Here is a 14,841-nt window from a genome sequence, read left to right as displayed (position 1 = left end):
TTGACGGTAGTCATCCTGCTGCATTTCACTGTATAAACTATACAGTATTAACTATATAGTATTAACTATACATTTTTAACGTTGCAGAGATATTTAATACAAGTTGCTCATTGTTGGACAGCAGTCAATGTGACCCCCCCCCCTTGCGTGTCAATGTGATGACGTCATCAATCGACGCAAAGACAAGACTATTGACAGACAAGTTGACTTGCAAAAATCTGAAGTCGTAAATGCCCTAGTTAAACACTTCTGACAACACACTACAAACATAGCTGTTTTAAGATCACAACATAGCTTTTGACCAATTCGAACTATGTATCTAAAATGATTTCTCCACTTAACTGCCTATATTGAACAGCTGTGCTACCAAAGTGGCAAGGGTATAAACATTTTTTGGGGGGAAATGGTTGTAATCTGCTGTAATCTAACTCCTCCCCAGGCACGGATAAAGGCGAAGGCAATCGCTATCAACACTTTCATGCCAAAGAACGGCTACCGGCCAGTGGAGGTGAACCCATACGCCCAGCAGCAGCAGCAGCGCTATACATCCTACTATATCCCCCCGGTTTACAGCCCACAGCAGCAGTTCCCTCTCTACAGTCTCATCGCACCACAGGCCTGGTCTGCTACACACAGCTTCATAGACCCCGCACTGGTAAGGATGGCCTGGTAGTTGTTAACAACCTCCACCAAGGAGGCAATGTCTTCAGCCCAGTCCGTCAGTCTGACCGTTAGCAGTTATTGGCATGCACAGATTTGCACAAAACTGAGTGGAAAGTTTGGTTTTGTGCCAAGGAAGAGGTCATTAACTTTTCTTGACGATTGTCACAAAAATGCACACTCAGAAGTTTCTGAATAGATAAAATGAATGCCTTAATAAAAATGTAAAAGAGATTTAGCATTGGCCCAGGAAGAACTGATTAGCTCATAACAAGCATCATGAACTTGTATTGGCCAAAACATTGTCGACATGGCTCCAGAAGCACCACTAAACCTTATGGTACTCTACACTATTAAGGGCTATTTGTTAGCTTTTAATATAGCTTTTAGGTCAATGCAGTGAGGGTACTGGTCGGACTAGTGAGGATTGTAGAAGAAGGCTTGGTCAGCCATACATTTTCGTTGATACAGTTGCCAAAGGTTTTATAAAAGCAGCAATAAATTGATAAGACAAGCGATACAATTTCAACATGATCCATAAGGATACCTTAATGGTGTTGTTGACCCCAAAAATGACTATTTCTATTGTTTACTTACATGATGTCTTGAATACAAGGATAATTTTTGTTTGTAAAAAAAAAAATCCTTTTATGGTGAATGAAGAATCCAAAAAATAAGAGAACTTCATGAATTGAAGTAAAAAAATAAGTCAAGATTTACAACAGCAAAACTATATCAACAATCTGTTTATAAACTCCAAAACAGTTTCGGCTCGTGGCGTTAACCTTTCCAAAATATAACCATCGTCGTCTCTGATTTGCATCTTAAGCAGTTGCTTACAACCATTTTCAAATGTCTTTCCATCAGCGTCCAGTGTCTCGCATCAAACAACCTATAAACCATCAACTGTTGGATGACTGATGTATTTTCACTTTTCTGTTCTCTAGGTCACTCCGTTCCACAACACCCAGTTCATCAACGGCTTCACCACGTCGCACAGTTTCAAACCAGCCTCGTCTCCTCTCACCGTCAGACACTACTCTCCCAGAAACAGGTCGGTACTCCTCTGTTGACTCTGAACTGACGTCTGTCTGCGTGACTCAGGGGAATCGGGGATATATAAAAAAAAGTCTGGGCAGTGTGTCATCGACTAGTACGTGTTGTACTACACGTCTTGGAACAAATGAATCCTTAGCCATTTTCATGGTGAATTGTAGGAATGTGAATCTGTCAACCAGTCGTGGATGATATGATGTAAAAGCGATGTCACAACATTTATGTTTTTGAGGTCTGTCTCCTCTCAATACTGTCAGCCTCCATGTTACATGTCTTTCCTTTATTAGTAAGAGACTGCTGAATAACACAGGTGAATAGGTGTATCCGTTGCTCTGTAGGGATATTTTAGTAACATGTTTAATATCTTCATGACATGGTGACACCTGTCTCTTCTAGGAGCCTGATGTGACATCCATGGTAATAAGCTTGTGTCTTCCAGGAACCACAGTAAGCCTCACCTGAGGCCCACCATCCCCACGGCCGACCGTAACACGGGTCTCCTGGACAGCCCGGGGTTCTTAAACTTCGCCAGTGGTGAGAGGTTGCTGAATGGCGTACGCAGCAGCCCCCAGGCGCGCCTCCCCACCAGCCAGCCCCGAGCCAGGCTGACCTCAACTGTGGCCTTTCCCCGGAGGGACGGCGTAGGCACAGGCCGTGTGGCCGAACCCATCACCACAGACTATTCCCCACTGGGCATGGGCCGAGGAAGGTGAGGCTGGAGCTTTAGCACAGTTCATTAGCTACGCAGGTCTGGAAAATAATTATTGGTCCTCCGGTTTCCGTTTAAAACTAATGTGGGTTTTACAGCTAACCTGGCCATAAGGTGGATCAATAATTATAATTTGGTGCCAATCTCAGCCGCTCCTCCTAAATGGATAACGCATGATGTTAGCTGCTGAGGCTCTCGAGTTCAATAAAACAAAATCAAGGAGTACTTTTTGCTGTACCAAAAATGTATGAACGGTGACAACTCGTTATCGAATTGAACTTTGTAAACCGTTACACCCCTCAGTATTCAGTAACGACTTTGGCCAAGTCATTGTGGAACATCTTGCTTCCATTGGCTCATGACATTCAGTGCACTACATCATGACATTCAGTGCACTACATTACTGATGTGATTTTGCTGTAACATAATTATAAATGCCCCCAACAATCCAGAAAATGCCCCAAAATGCTGCAAGGGCCCCAAAAAAACGCACGCACATGCATCATTTCCTTACTTATTTTCCTCCAAGACCCACTTTCATCTTTTGTGTGCAAAATAAACATTTTGCAAAATAAACATTTTATCATTTCAAGCGACTTTGAGTACTTATAAATTCCAGGTATTATTATTATTATATGTATAGGCCTTCATTAGTTCAAACAAAGACAGAAAATCAAACATTGCCTTAACAATTGGCTAATACATGCTCCAAGTAGGGTCGATGTTTGTAGATTGAAAATGTTCTTAAAGGATTTTTTTCTGCTTGTAGGAAAAAGAGGGATGACAAGTTTACAGTAAGTACTTCTCTTTGCTCACCCATTTGACACCAAGGCCAGGCATTATGCAGAATGTAAGCACAGCCACTAGCTCAAACAAGAGCCCTAGAGGCCCATTACGGTATGTTCAGAGGTGTTGACAATGGGCTTAAGCTATTTGGATGACTGTCAAGAGGACATATTTGCAGTTCTTCCTTTCTCATGTCTTACCCCCTTTCACAGTCTCCCTACGGTTAACACAGTTTGTCTTGTACCTTGAGGGAGGAAAAAGCGATTCATATTAGGGTTGTACCCAACTCATAATGTCCCAAGTTCAGTGATTCTACCATGCAATACCATCTCTCAGTGATATCTCTCTAAACATCTGTTTTCTGCTGTATGAAAGCAGAGGGCACCAACCGAGTCCTGACACTGAGAAAAACTGCATAGTTTTATCTCCCGTCCTGCCAAAGTATTATTGTGACAGAAGTGATCATAGTTTTGTAGCATTTGTGGATAGAACCATCAACCACACCTTTTATTGCACACAACAATGATTCACTATGTATGCCCTTTGCCTTGAAATCAGTATTTGGTAAGTGTTAATTCAGGAGAATGGGAAACGTCTTGTGACGTTCAGTCAGTATCGCTGGGGTTCATACTTCAGTATGGGTGGGTGTTTAGTGTCTGTCACTCATTGAGAGCATTGTGCTGAGTTTGCTCTGGGTGTGTGATTGATTGATTGATTGATTGATTGATTGATGCCCATCCACCCCTCCTGCAGAGAGTGACGCCTCAGTCGCCACCTCCTCCCAAGCCTCCGTCTCCCAGTTTCGAGCTGGGTCTCTCCAGCTTCCCTCCCCTCCCCGGAGCAGCTGGACAACTCAAGACCAGCGACGACGTGTTTGAAAACCGACTGGCCAGCAGCGTGGTACTGGGAACCACTAAGGAAAGGGTAGGTGACGGTGCAGTTCAGGTCCAAATGTGACCTGTTGGTCCTAGCTCTGTTACAATTCCTTATAAATGTTGGTAGTTGAGTGGACATTTCTAGCCCTACTACTCTACTAAACTGCTCCTGACCTATGGACCACATGGCTTGGGAATGGTTGATTCTTAAGGCTGCCTACTTACTGCTTACTCCACTTAATTATACCCTCATTGTTATATCCACAAATTGCAAGAGCTTGTGTGCATTCATTCAGCTGTGTTTTAGTAGTCATCAACTACTTCCAAAATGTGTTGAGTGGTTGATTAATCACGGGGTCAAAAGGTCGCAAATACAACCAGTATAGGGTTCTGTAATGATTGGTTGGCAGTACCAACCTGGCGGTAGGTTAAATAGTAGAGGCCTTCATTGACTCTGAGAGGCTGTTTGCACTTGAGCAGCGATCTGATTGGACTACATCCCCAGCAAGCATGTTTGAGCTGGAGATGCTGTTTGACTGCACAAAACTGCCTTCTTGCGGGCATATTGGAAGTCTCTCCTTCTCTAAATACCTTCTGTTCTGTTCAAACAAATCTACGCTCAACAACAACCAAAGTTATGTCCACCGTTGATTGTTAAAAGGCCGTCTCAAAAGCTCTGAATAGCCTACTGCGATGTACTTGATAACATGCTCAATACTTGTGTCTTTCCAATCATCAGAATGTAAGCGTTGATGCCAGTACCGCAAGGGCCCTCTCTCCAGGAGGCCCCAATGAGCCACTGCGTACAGCAACGTCCCCACAACCCACGAGCTTCCAGACCACGCCCCCATCCGCTGTCACCCCGACGGTGGCCCCGCCCCCACCCACCAGCCTCTCCCACCATGGCCCCGCGCCCACCCAGCCCACAGTGTAAGAACCACATAAAGGGTGAACTACTTCATTGGAAATCTGCATGGTTATGCCTAAAGTTGTATAGGCTGTGATACAACTTGTTAATCAACATTAGTCTACAAAGAAACGGTATTGTGCTTATTGACTTGTATAGTGATTTCTAGACAACATTTATGTACAGCTACACTCAGTGTTGCCAGATTCTGTGAGAGAAACAAGCAACCAGGTCTAGGAAAACCAGCCCAAAAGAAGCGACTATGGGCCATATGAGCACTTTAACATATACATCAGCTATTTGAAAATAGCAGATCTACAAGCTCATCGCGACGCGTTGTGACGCGTTGTGAGCTTGTAGATTGGCTATTTTCAAATAAAATATTGCGGGCAAATTATGATAAGCAGATCTGGCAACCCTGGCTACAGTACATGTCACTGTTCTGGATTATTATTGGATTCTTAGCATGGCACCACAGGTTGAGCATGTTTCTGATTCTTTATAGAGAATCAGATGGCTTCCACTAACGTCAGATAAATATGAAGTGAGGTTCCATTCATCAAAGAAATACACGAGTAACATGAGATTAGAAGAACTCTGAAAACGTTGATGACCCATCATTGATTGCGTGTGTATATGTGTGTGTGTGTGTGTGTGTGTGTGTGTGTCAGGGAGGTGAAGGTCTTGGAGGTGAAACAGAAGGAGGTGCAAACGTCTGTGGAGCGGGTTCCCGGCACCCTGTCCACCACCAGCAAATCTGTGCAGGTCAACGGTGCTGCTACAGTCAGTATTGTTCTGCAGTGCATTTCAATGCTTAAAGCTGCATTTACTCTAGTTTGACGGTGTCGCTTAGCTAAAAGAACAGCTCTACAAGCTAATGAAGTGTCACATTGTGTTATTAGCTGAATACCTGATATAGGATCTGTAATATCTAAACCTAGGCTGGTGTAACTTTTAATGTTTTTTCGTAATTAACGGCCTACTTTTTCATACTACAGTGTCACAAAAATAGCAGATCTAAAAGCTTAAAATGTGTCGCAACGCGGCACGTTTTGAGCTGGCAGAGCGGCAATTTTTGCTACTTTTGAATTTGAATCCTGAAAATTAACAGTTTTGAGGTTTCCACCGACAGCGACGATATGAGCATGAATACATGAGGGGGAGGAAATTAATGATAGCTTGATTCATTTCTTTAATCTTTACCACATGGAATTAATTAATACAGCTTCCATTACCTAATAAAACCATTTAGCATGATGTAAAATGTTTAATAAGAACGGTAACAAGACTCTACACATCATTTACTTTGGGCTTTCCTCTGCAGTGGAGTTTAATTATTGTACACTGGTATTTTTCTTGATCTTGACCAGATCAAAAAGAAGCCCATGAAACAAACCAAAACCATGTCCAGAATGACAGACCAAGTCTATTTTCCCACCATTTTTTACTCTTGTTTATTATGTAATTCATTAATTTGTAATTAACGGGGTTTGTGCAAAGGTTTGGGAGTAGAACTCACAAAATGTGTAAATTCAGTGATTATAGGATTCTAGTTTGGTTGATCCTGACCTCATCAGTAGAAACTCATATGTACTGCTAAAGTCAGTGTTTGAAAATTCAAGCTGTTTAGAATTATACTAGGAGTTGAGAAATATCAGATAAATCTTCTACACCTTGCCATCCATGCACTCACACATCTGGAAAATGTTGCCTTTAGGATCAACACAACTAGCAGGGGTGCACATCAGTAACTAATCGGGGTGGTGCATCGATAGCCTGATGGCATGATCACAACTTCCACGGTTAATTTCCTGTCTCTAAATCATAATAAAATGATAAAAAGCCAGTGGTCAGCCGTAACCTCTCCTTTTTGATTCTCAGCCGGTCTCTTTTTTTGTCCCTCGCAGGAGCAGAGGAAACCATCTTACGCCGAGATCTGCCAGCGGATCAAGGACACCCCGACACTACAGCCGCAGCACCAACAGCACCAAGCGCAACAGCCGCCACAGCCCCACAAGGAAGCCAAGCCAGTCCCTTGCACTGCCGCCGCCGCCCCTGCAGGCGAGGAGTGGAAGTGCACTGACGCAACGGCCTCGGTGGGAGACGGCAGTTGCAACAGGGGCGGCGAGGCTAAGGCCAGAGAGACATCCTACCCCTCCTACAAGCCCTCGTTGGGAGCCATAACCCCAGGCAGGCCCCCGCGGGAAGCCCCCAGGAGACCGGGTGGTCGGTGGCCGTCCCCTCCTCCCTCTTCCTCCTCCTCGCACCAAGGAAAGACGCCCAATAGCAGCAAAGATCCTGCTCACCCCCAGCCTACGCCCCCCAAGTCCCCGCAGTAGGAGTGAGATGATGCCCCTCCATGCCCACACACTTGCATACATACACACACACACACAAGACACGCGCACACACAGACATGCATTTAAAAAGAGGAATTCTATAAAGTCAGGGCTATTAAATACTTAAATATCCCAGAGAAGTCACCAGTCACAAACATAGAGGAACGCCTTCTTCTCTCTCCTGGATCAGGGCTTGCAGATGAATAAAAGCACTTTACTGTGCATGTAGAGCACCGTTTTCATGCTTTTTATCTTTTATTTATTTGGTCTGGGTTTTGTTGTTTCTCCTTTTTTTTTTGGGTTAATTTTATTTAATTTAAACAATTGTTTTTTGTTTTTGTTTTTGTTTTAAGTTTTTTTTTTTGCTTAGTGTGACTCTGTTAAGTTGGGTCAGATGAGATAATGGCATTGATATATTTATGTCTAAACTGCCTTCCTGGATTCAAGTTATTACAGCGTCGCACAAAAAGCAGGGCGTTGCTATAGAAGCCGCCACTCAGGTGGGTGATGGGAAAAGCTTCACCCAGCCAGACTCCATGTTGTTCAGGTTGCCACAGAGGGAGGGGGGAGGGGGGATTCAGGTGCATGCTGTTTTTCTTGTCGTGAGGCAGCGTGGTGCCGTTGTACAACTACTCATCATTTGATCGGTGAGACAGAGGTGTATATTTTAGTTGTTTTTTTTGTTTTGTTGGTTAGTTTGTTTCAGTCATTATGCAGGATTAACACTTTTCATCTCCTAACGACAAGACTGGGATCCTTCATTTCCTTGCAGTTAATTTTTTGCAGACTTGTTCATTATTCTCATTTGATGGCCTTTTTTTTTGCGCATTACATAACCGCAGTCTCATTTTTAACACCAGCATTGGTGTGTTGGCTTACAGTTTTCCCAGGACTGCTTGCAATTGCTGTTGCATGCGGGGTGGTTTCTCCCCGATTTGTACAAAGAACTTGTGTCCTGGAAGGCCCCCGTGTACCACTGGTTCTCAATCTTTTATATTACGGTTTGCAGTTGATGCATTATTAGAGGAAGGCTAGTGGCTGGAAATTGACATTCCATCACAAATATATAAAACATGGTGTTTTCCCAGCTTCTTGGGAGTCATCTCCTGCCTCGTTAAAACTCATCTAGTAACACCTGATCCCCAGGTTGAGAGCCACTGCTACAACCACAAGAGGGCACAGATCAGTAGATCTCTCCTGATCTCCGAGCCTGTCATGTCCTCTGCTCTCATTTATCTATCTGGTCCACTGGGTAATGCCTCACCAGGCATACAGTGTTTGAAGGGGAGGGTGCAGGTCGTATTGACATCTCAGACATAATGGGCATTTAAAGCAGCCTGCGATTTTGTGAAGCATGTCCTCGCATATCTGGGGCACATCTCCAGAGCTGGTTTTCACTTGAAACAGCGGAGGTCTGCATTGGAGGTTTGGACGGTGGTTTGCCAATGGTTGCAAAGGGTGTATGTTGCCGTGCCGGGGGATTGAAAAGTAAAGACCGTAATGTCCGTTTTTTTTCAATGAATTGTCGGATTTTCCAATGAATCGTGTAAATTCAACACATCAGAGGAAAATGTGGTAAATTTGCGGTCTGTTTTTTTCTTGTCATTCTTCCAACATGGTAGTATGTTATTTGTAATAACTACTATGCAAACATCCTGTGGCTTATTACAGCTTTGCAGCATCATTGATGGGGAATGTTGGACCTGATGAAATGGTGAAAGTGACCAGTGAATTCTTTTTAGGATTTACCGGTTACAGTAGCTGGTGGATAAAAAGGTTGGTTCCCATACTCTTCTGAAAAGCCAGGCAGGGCTTCAGTTGGGAGCAGATTTGCCACAAGGTGACTTCATTGAAACAGTGTGACGTTTCAAGTTAATTCTCTTGGTGCTAGAAGTTGAACCCCCGGAAACCTGTTATTTCAGTTGATCCGGTACTGTAAGTAGAAAATACTTGATTTCTATCATTTAACTGTTGCACTGTTTGGTGTAGTTTTGTGGCTTGCTGACAACATTCTTAGTTTAGTTTACATGAAGTTAAAAAGGGAAGATGCTTGTACTCTTAAAAGTAAAGTATGTGAAATACAAATCCACCATACTACTCAACATTTAAAGGGGAATGAAACCATTTGCCAATTTTGTAGTTTGTTTTCCTTCACTGGTGTAAATCTACAGAATGGAGAAAGGACATGGCAGGTGCAGACCATAGTACGTTGTGGTGTAACGCCAGCTACTAAGAAAGTGTTGGGTTTAGGTGAGTCAATGTGCAAACATTAACAGTAGTCAACAGCATTGTCAATGCTTAGACATTGGTACAGCATTGTCAATGCTTAGACATTGGCACAACTAAAGCTAACGCACACATTTCTATTAAATATAGATATACTCTATTTAGCTGCATAACCTACATCGGTGATTATACCTGCTATTATTTTATCTTCTGTAGTTCTAAACTTGTTCTTGACACAAACTACAACATTGGCCTAGGGTTACATTATCCTTTGAGAAAGGAAACCTGGCTATATTATCTTCACTATGGGCTTGTTCACTCCCATTACGAAAGGTGTGGAGTTCGTGTTTACGACCATTTGTTTGCCTCCGTGACACATTTTGCTGCACTGTAGTGTATACCCCGGTACAGTTGTTTGCTTTTTCTAGCATACTCTCACTGTGCTCCGCCTGTAGAGTTGTGTATTGATATTGAATCCAACCACTTATTTTTTTTAATGGCAGGCTTAGTTGCCAATGTTGATGTTTCATTTTCTTAGAAGGGTTTGACATGTTTGGCCTCTATTTAAGAGGGGATTTGTAAAAGAAGAAAAAAAAGACGCGTAATGATTTATTTGGTTGGCTTTGGAAAGTTGGTGTGGTGGAATAGACTTTGGTATTGTTCCAACATTTAATTTAAGTTTAAGTATGAGTATACCGTATAGAATGTAAGCATGGCCTAGCTGTCGCCATGATGGAAGATAGACTGAAGGAAGCATTGAATGACAAAGGAATTTTTGGTTGGCTGTTTTGAATGGTTGATGCGTCGATCATTGCGATGACTGTCAAATGGCAGGAATGTGAGCAGCAACGGGGATGAGGATCAGGAACTCAAAAGAGAAACTTTGATTTCGCCCATTAGAAATGAATGGGGAAATGCATGTCTTAAAGCCTTCAGGTCCTGATTTAAAATCCCATCCCTGGTGTGGGTTCGTCCAACTCCTTCCCCAGGCATTTAGGGGCTTTGTGTCTAGAGTTGCATGTCTCTCTCCCTATCATTTTGTTTTTTTCTCTCAGCATGCTTCCTCGTCAGATGTTCCGGGCTCACTTTAAATTATATAGTCAATAAAACACATACTTTGAGACTAAATAGGGTGTTGGTTAAAATTTGAAAAGGAAACACCCAAGCACATTGGGATTCTTGGTAGATTACATTTATGTGAATAAAACAAAGCAACACTTTGGTATAGACCTTCATTGGGGCCCTGGTGAAGGAATAGAGGCCAAAACATGAATTTAATATAAATGTGAAGGAGAATACCTACAGTATGCTGGCTGACACCAGTTGCTATACCAGACTCAATGTCGGGTAACCAACAATAATTTCAAGGTCTTGTTCTCGTCTAAATGATTTACCTGGCTGTCAAAATAGTGAAAGCGTCTGGTGATTTCAAGATGTAGCGGCTGCTGTGGCCTTTCGGGCAAATGAACTTCAGCTTCCTCCCCAGTAGCCACTTGGGTGATTGTTTTTCATTTTGACCTAAACGCTCGGCACCGCTAATGAACCACTGTACTTTACATGGTTGTCTGTCGGCGAATCAAATGAGGCGTTTAATGTGGACCTTTTTCGTGTACTAGTGTCTCGCAGAAGTCGGCCCCACATCAAGGGGAACCATGGGTATCAAGCCCACCCGAGACACGGGAATAGCTCGGCTTTCAGTAGGAGGAAGTTAAAGTGGAATGGCTGAAACCGAAGGTTGATGATAGCTGCTCTGGATTTGGATGAACAATAATTAAAAACAAATCTTTTTAATGAAAATTTTCAATTCTGAAGGACTGAGATGCACTTGGATGGATCTTTTTGTTGTTGTGGAAATGGTCAAAATGAGATAGAATGCATCATATCCACTTAATTTATAAACCAATGCTGTTTATTCCATGAGATATCATTTAAGTTTTCATCATACGGACAAGATAAAAAAAGATTATCTATATATATACATATATATATACACACACACGAAACAAACACACAATGTATGATTTCCATCCAGTGTTTGAGAAACTTGAATTTTATTTAAACTTGAAAATGACTTTGCCTTAACTTTTATACGAGACAAGCATAGAGTTCCTCCTTTTTCAACCCCCCCCACCCCCCACTCCCACCCAAAATGTTACTAAGGGTGACACATGGAAAATATTTTGCCCTACCAAAAGTCACCAGTCTTACTGAGAAACATGCAAATCTAGCAGCGGTTTTCCTCTTTACCCGTTTTCGTTGTCCCTTATATTTTGTGTAAAATGTATGAAAAAGAATCTCGTTTGAGCTGTCCTCTTGCTTCCTCGGCCATTAGTTAGTTTTTTCTTTTTCTTCCGTGGGGGGGATATAAATCCTTGTAAATGCAAAACTAGTCAATACTGTATTCAATATGTGCACTTTGAAGTGTGTGCTTTGCTTGTACAGTTGTAAATATTCAGAAAAATATAAGAGGTACCTTAAAATGATATAAAAAAATATATTGATCTTGTTGAATTATTAATGTCGCTATTGAGCTGGATGTAGGATATAAAAATACCTTAATGTGGTTTGAAAATGTTTTTTTGTTTTTTTTTTGCTTTTTATCTTGTCTTTTTCTCTTTTGTTTGAATCCTGCCTGCAGGATTGCGATGTGGGCAGGTTGTCTGATTGTAACATTTATTTTTATTTCTAAACTGTCTCATTCCATTTTTTGTTTTATTTTGTTTCCGTTTTGTGACTCGCACCTGGCGTACAGGTGTGTCTCTTCCAGTCATCAAACACCCCCCAACCCCCCCCACACACACACACACACACACAACCAACCACACATACACACATACTGTGCACAATTGAGGGGATTGAACCTGTGGTACTGAGAAGCATGTATCAATTATTCTTGTGTGGCCGCTTGCCCACCGTGACCGTCGACCTCTGGTTTGAGCTCTTTTCTCGTTGCTTATTCCTGGCAGCACTCAAGAGCTTAGCATGATTCTTTGGTGCTCAGTGCATAGACTGCATCGAGTTTGATGTATCTCAACATGTGGCGAGAGCGCCAACCATCGGACGTTTAAAATATTTCAGCTGTTTGGCAAGGGAGCTTCAGCTGCAGCGACATGGAAGCATTGACCAGCGCTTGGCTTAAAACGAGGTTTGTGGTGGACACGGGTCGCTCTCTGTCGATCATCTTGGGACATGCAGTGCTTGAGGCAATCTCGTGTGTTGCCCATGTACAGTGTCAAACTGGACCACAGTTAACCAAATTTTAAGCACAGAATAACAATGACACATGGAATCATACACATCTCTTACGTGTGTCTAGTCTATGACGTATATCTTTGCACGTACCAGACGAAACATCTGACTCGGATCGGAGCAAAAAGAGAAGTCTTTTGAACATTGTCAATGTTTATATTGTTTTTGTTTCTCTGTTATGTCTGTTTTGATTTGATGGTTAATGCTCATGAAAATGTATGTTGGCTTTCGTGGCCTCCCACCTGATAACTAATTAATGTACAAATTATTTCATTCTTTTTGCTAGACATACCAGTGTTTAGGCTGAAATGGAATCATAGTTTAGCGGTTATTTTTACATTTAACTTCAGAAAGAGAGGAGTTTTCTGGCACATAACATAATGCGTGCATTGTCTTTTTAATCATTTTGATAATGTGGACTGCATTTGACGTGGCAAATGAAACCAATAACTGTGCCATTATAGTTTTTTGCTGTTTGACTGGGCAGTTTGACTCGTGCGTAGTTAAACGTTTGCCATTTCTGTTTTGTTTTGTTCTGGAGATGTGACTTGTTACTGGTTTAAAAAAAAACAAAAAAAAGTTTAAGTCCATCAAAGTCTTTTACAACTTGGGGAATTTTTCTTTTCAAATGTGATACCACTGACAGGACAAGAGGAAAAACTGAACTGTAACTTTCATCCGAACTGCGTGACAGATGTGTCTGAAGCATGGAGGTTTATCTATATATATACTTGACTGTAGCATAGCCTCCAACTATGTCCTCGAAGATTATTGGGTGTCCATGGATATTCCTGAGAGAGCACGTGTGTACATGTGAAATGAATGCACCCAACATGAGGCAGCAAAGACACAAACCTATGGTAAATTAAACTCCATACTCACAAGGGGAGGGTGGTAACGGCTGCAAGAGGAACTTGCATTACATTTTGTAATGCAGTGATGATGAAAAGACTGAACACAAGTTGTTTTCCGTTTCTTGTCCACACTATTAATAGTCTCTGTTGGCGTTTGAGTTTTTTGCTTTTCTGGTAACATGGTATTTCATGTCTGCCTGTCTTCGTCTCTGCCCAGTCTGCCCCAGCTTCCTGCTCACCCCACAATGACAGTGCCATCCAGCTGTTTGGTTTACAACGGCTGAGGCTCGTAAAAAAGACCAACCCCTGGAACGTTTTTCTCATTTTGTTTTTCCTTTTCTTGGTTAAAGCAAAGACGTTCTGATGAACTGACTGGAACGAGACCCGTCTCCTCTCGTTATCAACTCACTGTGGTTAACTCGTTAACACTCTTTATGCCATGATACTCTTAACGGCAATGGACAATCGACTGATAGGGTGTGTGTGTGTGCGTGCGTGGGGGGTGGGGGGGGGGGGACAGGAGAACTTGCCTAAAGACACCTGTAACAGCTGTTGGAACGAAAGTTACTTTAGAGATGGCTTTTGATTTGTTTTTTTGTTTTAATTTAATTTTGTTTTTCCTTTGGTCTTACCTATTCTTCCATTGAGACTGGAATCAAGCGTACGTCAGCTGTTGATAATTTAAGTTACTCTTGTGTCATGATGTAAAACTGTCTAATTTGGAGACAAAAAAACAATGTAGCTTACTGAAAATAAAGATTTAGGCACTGTTGAGGAGCTGCCAGTCTCAGCGTGTCAGTTTGTACTGTATGTGGTCAACAGGCGGTACAGTCTAATAATAATGTCTGCAGAGAAGAGTCTAAAACAATGTGGAAGAAAGAAATGTAAAGGATTGTGTGGAACAACTGTAGAAAGCAGAGAGCAGCTGTTTCCACATGTGAAGAATTTGTAGGCAAACTGAATCACTTGAATGGTTTCATATAAATAGTTTCTCTAGCCAAGATTTCCAAGGCTTTTCCCCTGATCCTGCTGCCCGACTATTACAGTAGCAGTGCTTTTTAAAAGTGGGATTCAGAGAACCCCAGGGGTCCTTAAGGGGATTTCTGGGGGTCCGAGGCAAGTAGTTAATTATCACTAATTCAATTCCCCTAAATTATTACAATTAACTCAAATGTACAAA

General features: G+C 42.2%; 1 protein-coding gene across 1 annotated transcript in view; it reads left to right on the top strand.

The window, feature by feature from the left end:
- The window catches only part of LOC311045892 (la-related protein 4B-like), a 46,492-nt gene extending 32,051 nt beyond the window's left edge, over positions 1-14,441 (top strand). Inside the window, exons 10-17 of the mRNA XM_084057962.1 lie at positions 440-655; positions 1,608-1,714; positions 2,156-2,425; positions 3,195-3,219; positions 3,965-4,135; positions 4,826-5,016; positions 5,665-5,776; positions 6,901-14,441. Of these exons, the coding sequence (XP_083914088.1) occupies positions 440-655; positions 1,608-1,714; positions 2,156-2,425; positions 3,195-3,219; positions 3,965-4,135; positions 4,826-5,016; positions 5,665-5,776; positions 6,901-7,332 (1,524 nt within the window). The 3' untranslated portion in view covers positions 7,333-14,441. The remainder of the gene's footprint in view (positions 1-439; positions 656-1,607; positions 1,715-2,155; positions 2,426-3,194; positions 3,220-3,964; positions 4,136-4,825; positions 5,017-5,664; positions 5,777-6,900) is intronic.
- The last annotated feature ends 400 nt before the right edge of the window (positions 14,442-14,841 follow it).

Source organism: Gymnoscopelus microlampas (assembly GCF_963454915.1).
Source record: "Gymnoscopelus microlampas genome assembly, chromosome: 5".
Lineage (NCBI taxonomy): Eukaryota > Metazoa > Chordata > Actinopteri > Myctophiformes > Myctophidae > Gymnoscopelus > Gymnoscopelus microlampas.
This window is presented reverse-complemented; position numbering and strand designations above follow the sequence as displayed.